This window comes from Trichechus manatus, unplaced genomic scaffold (genome assembly GCF_000243295.1).
Source record: "Trichechus manatus latirostris isolate Lorelei unplaced genomic scaffold, TriManLat1.0 scaffold00024, whole genome shotgun sequence".
NCBI classification, from domain to species: domain Eukaryota; kingdom Metazoa; phylum Chordata; class Mammalia; order Sirenia; family Trichechidae; genus Trichechus; species Trichechus manatus.
In genome coordinates this window covers 2,290,950-2,297,367 of record NW_004443960.1, presented here as the reverse complement: position 1 = coordinate 2,297,367, position 6,418 = coordinate 2,290,950, and the positions used below count along the sequence as shown (strand labels likewise).

Genomic DNA, 6,418 nt, shown 5'->3' with positions numbered 1-6,418 from the left:
GGGGGAGGAGGAGGGGGAGGCAAGGGATTCCATGGAAGCCCAGTCCCTGGCAAGTCAGTCCTTACTGGTGAGGCAGTTCTTAAGAATTCATTCATTCATTCATCATCGATCCGCACAACGAACAGATGGCGCACATGCTCTGTGTGCCGGGAGACAGGTGTTTGAGATGTTGCACCTGTCTTGGCTGACCGTGGGCTCTAAACAGACGCGGACAAGGAATCGATGCAGTCGGGGGTGTAGTGCAGCGTTAAGGTCCAAAAGGAGGGTGTAGGGGCTGACGGGCGCCTGCCATTCCCCCTGGTGGCAAGCATCACGCGGGCTCACATCTGTGCACATACCTTATTCAAAACGGGGTCAGAGTCGCTCTGGCCTTGCTTCCTGGCCCCCCTCTGCCGCCGCCAGCTTCTGCACGCCCCCCAGGAGAGCGCACGCGCCCGAGGTGGCCGTCCACGTGGGCAGCCAGGACCGCGCAGGCCGCAGCAGCCTCACCCTACCGGGTGTCCTTCCCCGCACCAGCCGTGGTGGGCGCCTGGGTCCCCACTGTGGGCGTTCGGATCCCCGCTGTGGGCGCTTGGGTCCCCGCCGTGGGCCCCTGGGTGGGCTCCGTCCTCTGCGGGAACCCCCACTTGAAGCCTATGCCCGACAGGCAGAAGAGCCTGTACTGGCCGTTGGCGGACAGCAGCTGGCCCTCGACCAGCGGGTGGGCGCTGGACTGCAGGCCGCTGGGGCGCCGAAGCTCACCTGGCGCCCCCTGCTGCTGCTCCTGCGCAGGTGCCGCACGCAGACGTGGGCGCTGCCCGACTCCGCGGTGATGGGCTCGCCCGGCCACAGCAGCAGCTCCTGGGCGCGGCCGCCGGGGGCTCAGTACTGTGCGCTCCAGTGCACCCCGAACCGCAGCTGGATGCTGGGGAGACGGGCTTGGGTCACCCACCAGGAAGTACTTCCCGTGGTCTACCCCGTTCCCAGGCTGGACATTCTGCCCCTTCATCCCTCCTGTACAGCCGCTCTCTTCCTTGGGAGACAACCTCTCCAGCTCCCACGTTGCCTCCCTTGGCCTTCTCCCCAAAAGTGCACTCGGTCTCCCCACAGGTGCTGCTGACCCACATCACGGCTGCTCCCTCCAGCCTCTGCCTCTTTGGGACACGTCCCCCTATCAGTCCCCAGAGTCTCGCCCGGGGGTGGGTGTGCACCCGGGTATCCATTCCTGCGTGTCCTGTGGGCTGCGTGGTCGTCTGTGAGCTGGGTGGGCGAGGCCAGGCTGAGGTGTGCTCTGGGCAGCCACCTGGTGTGAGGCCAGTGAGAAAAGAGCTTCCGGGGGTGGGGCACCTCTTCCTGGGCTGCACCTCTGTCCCTCTGCCCCGCTCACCAGCTTCCCTTTCAGGAGACGCCCCTCTTCCCAGGCCACCCCGAGGAGCCCGCAGTGGCCACACTGAGACCCTTCCGCAGCACCCCCTTGTCTAAGCTGACAGGAGCAGCGGTGGGCCTGACCCAAGCAGCACCAGGCTGACTCTCAGGGCCGGGGCCGGGCCGGGTGGGCTGTGCCTGTAGCTTGTGCAGTGACCTGCAGATCCGAGCCCCGCGAAGCTGGGTTCCACCGAGGGAAGAGGACGGCCCTGCCTGTCTTCCAGCCCCGTTCCAGCGTCTTCTGAAGCCCAGCTCATTCCTGCTCTTACATTCTAAGACCCACCCGGAGCAAGATTGCAGATAAAATGCAGGATACCCGTGAGATTAGATTTTCAGATAAACAACGAATACATTTTTTACATAAGTGTATCCCAAATATTGCTTTTTTAAGTAAGATTCTATCTCAAATATTGCCTTTTTTTAGCGTATGGCTGAAATATTGCTTTTTTTTTAGTATGAGTATGATTATATCCCAAAGATTGCATATTTTAGTGTAAGTATGTCTCAAATGGAGTCTTAAATGATGCAAATAGTTAACCAGCTCAGCTGCTGACTGAAAGATTGGCGTTTGAGTCCACCCAGAGGCACCTCAGAAGAAAGACCTGGAGATCTGCTTCTGAAAAATCAGACACTGAAAACCCTATGGAGCATAGTTCTTCTCTGACCCACATGGGGTTGCTGTGAGTAGGCGTCAACTCAGTGGCAACTGCTTAGGTTGGATGTCTCAAATATTGCTTTTTAAAAGTGTGAGGATATCCCAAATATTGCATTTTTTTTAGTGTCAGTGGTGGCGCAGCTGTTAAACACTCGGCTGCTAACTGATAGGTCTGTGGTTTGAACCCACCAGCTGTCCTGAAGGAGAAAGATGTGGCAGCCTGCTTCCGTAAAGATCGCTGCTGTTGTTAGGTGCTGTCCAGTCGCTTCCGACTCATAGCGACCCTAACAACAGAGCTAAACACTGCCGGGTCCCTGGCCATCCGCATGATCATCGTTATGCTTGAGCCCGTTGTTGCAGCCACTGTTATCAATTCATCTTGTTAAGGGTCTTCCTCTTTTTCACTGACCCACTACTTTACAGAGCATGATGTCCTTCTCCATGGACTGATAACATGTCCAAAGTACATAAAACAAAGTGTCACCATCCTTGCTTCGAAGGAGCATTCTGGCTATACGTCTTCCAAGACAGATTTATTCGTTCTTCTGGCAGGCCATGGTATGTAAAGTCTCAGCCTTGGGAACCTCTATGGGGCAATTCTACTCTGTCCTATGGGGTCAAAATGAGTTGGAATCGACTTGATGGCAATGATGTTCCAAATATTGCATGGGGTATACTTACACTAAAAAAAAAATATATCCTTTTTCTGAAATTGAAATTTAACTAGATGTGCTGTAATTTTATTTGCTATATCTGGCAATCCTGGCTCAAGACTCCTTGGGCCCTTTGGGAGAAGGATAGGCTCCAAGAGGCAGACAATGGGGACAGCAGTCAGGAGGGGCGGTTCAGAGGAGAGGCTGGCCCTCCTGGGACAGAGCCAGGGCCCCATGGGGGGGACAGAATTGCACGTTAGTTAGGAGTCGGGAGAAGACAAGGGAGATCTGAGCATTCGCTTGCTGGGGTGAGTTTCTGTTGCTTACCACCAAGGGGCCCTAAGGCAGCAGGAGGAGGGAGGTCCCAGTATTCCCACCTGACATGCAGGTGATTGACCCTTTGCTACCCAGAGCACCCTTAGCCTCACTTAAGTCTGGGTCATGTCCTCTCTGCTCCAGCAGGTCCGGTGCAGCCCAGTGAGGTGGAGGGAGTGTTGCGGTGGAGGACACTGAGGTGTGGGGGCAGGACCCACTGCAGGGCCCCCCGTGGTTGAAACTGTCTGCAGAGAAGCAGGGCCAGGACCGGGGGGAAAGCCCTGGAGCCTGAGTCCTACTCACCCCTTGATGACGCCAATGATCCCCACGAAGATGCGGATGCTGGATCTCACCCAGCTCTTCCCACGGGACGGGACGTAGAAGTAGGAACCGCCTCCCAGCCCTGCATCTCGGCAGAGAAGGTTCGTATTAATGGAGAAGGGAGGCAGGAGATGTGGGGGTTGCTCTCCGCATCTTCAAGCGTTTGGTGCAAGTCAGCCAGCGGGCTGGGGTGCCTGCAGAGCGGACGCTGAGGCCAGGGCGGCTGGACTGCGGAGGGCCTCACCCTACGTGCGGCAGGCAGGACTCGTGAGGAGGACAAGGGTCAGGGCCAGCAGCATGGTGCCAGATGCCTGAGGACCTGGGCCTCGGGGTCAGGAGGAAGGCGGGCGAGGGCAGCTCCAACAGAGGCTCTGGCGGAAGGCGTCAGGGCTGAGGACCCCTGGAGGTTGGGCAGGGGACAAGAAGAAGGCCAGGGCCTGCCCCACAGGAAACCAGCTCAGAGGCCAGCACCTGGTTCATGCTCTCCGCTGCCACCATCTTGAAGTCAGTCCTCATTTTTGAGCAGGGCCCCGGACTTTTCTTTACACTGGGCCCTGCAAAGTGTACAGCTGGTCCTGGAAGAGACCCGCTTTCACGAGGACCCCTCTCCTCCCTGCTCCCCGATCTGGTCCCAGGTGGACCAAAGCCCGCCTCCCCCACCCCCTGACCCTTACTCCCAGTGCCTTCCAAGGCCCTCCAGCCCCTGCCCTCCCGTACCTGCTCGGCTGTGGTCTCAGCCCCTCACCTGCCCTTTATATCAGGGGGGCCTCGAATACTCCACCCTCGCGGAAGACCCTGGGGGGCCTCTTGTAGGTTGTGCTGTGTTTGCATTCCTGTCCACAGCCCCCAGACAAGTGAGGCCCACAGCCCAGGCCAAGGCCGTCAGGGCATCGCCCTGGGCTCACCTGGGCACCTGGGCCTTCCCAGCCCACAGAGGTTGCAGGATGGAAGAGCCACATACGGGGCGGGTTAGGGGCATGATTGGCCTCCGTGACGCTAACCAGCCAAGTCCAAGGACGGGTCCAAAGCCAACTGACCAGTGTTTGTTTTGAGCTCCGAAGATGCACAGAGCCCTGGACTGTGGGGAGGAGAAACCAGCCTGCTCCTTCCCCACGACCGCACGAGGGGCAGGGACACAGACCAGCTGCCCAGGGTGGGAGAGGACCAGCCTTAAAGAGCAGTGCATTTGCAGTAGAGGGAACACTTCATGAATAAGGACACCCACCGAGGGTGCACTTTGCTCAGGCTGGGCTCTCGGCGGGTTATCACATTTGATCCTCGCATCAAACTGCTGCTGTTCCCATTTCACAGCTCAAAGACTGAGACCAAGAGATCCAGCGCCTTGCCCAAGGTCAGGCGGGTCGTTGGTGGCCAAGGCCAGGTTCAGTCATAGGGAGTCTAGGTCTAGAGCTGAACAGGAATCACCATGCCACCTTGGCCCCCTGAGTCCCCACCAACGCTGGAGGAGGGACACCCACCGTCGGGCCCCTCATCCTCTCCCCGGCCACCGTCACCCCTTCCTCTCTCCCTGAGCCCTGTTTCTCCCAAATGTTCCCACCCCTCATGCTTAGCCAGCCCACTCAGCGCTGCCCCGTAAGGCAACTGAGCCCACCGGGGCCACCACAGAGGAGGGATTGTCCACCACCATCTGTCCCCTTGAGGCAGGCCTGGGCTCACCTCTGGGCACAGCCAGCTGGACACTCCTGAGCTGAGGAGAAGAGGGGTTGGTGGAGGTGGGCAGGCCCTGGCCCTCTGCCCCGAAGCCTGGGAGAGATGCTGCCTGGGATGCTGTGATGCCAGGGTGGGGACGTGGGGTGACAGCCTGGTAAGCCCTCAGCAAACAGCACTCCTGGGGAAAGGGCACCAGGAAGGGTCAAACAAAGGGCTTGTGATTCAGGCACAGTCAAGCCTGAGGCTGGGAAAGTGTATTGTTGGATTTAGCTTTACAGTACGTTTTGAAATCAGGAAGAGCGAGTTCTACTTTGCTCTTCTTTTTCAAGTTTGCTTTGGCTATTCAGAGCCCTGGTAACACAGTGGTTAAGAGCTACAGCTACTAACCAAAAGGCTGGCAGTTCAAATCCACCAGCTGCTCCTTGGAAACCCTATGCAGCAGTTCTACTCTGTCCTACAGGGTGACTATGAGTAGGAATTGACTCGACATCAATGGGTTTTTGGCTATTCGGCACCCTTTTCTGTTCCATATAAGTTTAAGGACTGGCTTTTCCATTTCTGCAAAGAAGGCTGTTGGAATTTTGATGGGGTTTCCTTGAATCTGTAGATTGCTTTGGGTAATATCGACATCTTAACAATATTAAGTCTTCCGACCCATCAACATGGACCGTCCTTCCATTCACTTAGGTCTTCTTTAGTTTCCTTTAGTAATGTTTCACAGTCTCGGGGTACAAGTTCTTTACCTTCTTGGTTAAATTTACCCCTATGTGTTTTATTCTTTTAGATATTATTAGAAATGGAATTGTTTCCTTATTTTCCTTTTCAGAATGGTCGTCACTGATGTACCTGTTTTGTTTTTAAATCGACTTTATTGAGACATAATTAACATACTATGAATCCATCTATGTTGGCAGTACAGCTCAGTGAGTTTTGGCAAAGGTATACACCCACATAACCACCACCACAGTCAATACATAGAAAGCTTCCATTGCCCCGGAAAGCTCCCCTGTGACCCCTGTCACTCAGTCCCCTCCCCCCACCTGGCCCCAGGCAATCACTGATCTACTTTCCATCACCTTTTATAAAGTTTCATAGAAATGAAATCATACCATGTGCACTCTTGTGTCTGGAATCTCTTATTCAACAGCATATTTTTTTAGATTCATCTATGGTATTTGTATTTCAGTAGTTTTGTTCCATTTTATTGCTGAGTAGTATTTCATTTGATTTATACCTCATTTCAGTTAGCCACTCACTAGTTGATGAACATCTGGGTTGTTTGCTTGGAGCTGTTATCAAGAAAGCTTCTATGAACACTTGTTCATGAGTCTTTGCGTAGATGGATGGATGGATGGATGGATGGATGGATAGGTGGGGGGATGGATGGATGGATGGATGG

The 6,418-nt window shown here is 55.4% G+C and overlaps 1 protein-coding gene across 1 annotated transcript in view; it reads right to left on the bottom strand.

Moving 5' to 3' along the window:
• Positions 1 to 3,151: 3,151 nt before the first annotated feature.
• Positions 3,152 to 6,418, bottom strand: part of LOC101353800 (serine protease 30-like) — a 12,897-nt gene continuing 9,630 nt past the window's right edge. The window contains 4 exon segments of the mRNA XM_004373410.1: positions 3,152 to 3,272; positions 3,331 to 3,501; positions 3,593 to 3,719; positions 5,026 to 5,197. Coding sequence (XP_004373467.1) covers positions 3,152 to 3,272; positions 3,331 to 3,501; positions 3,593 to 3,719; positions 5,026 to 5,197 — 591 coding nt within the window.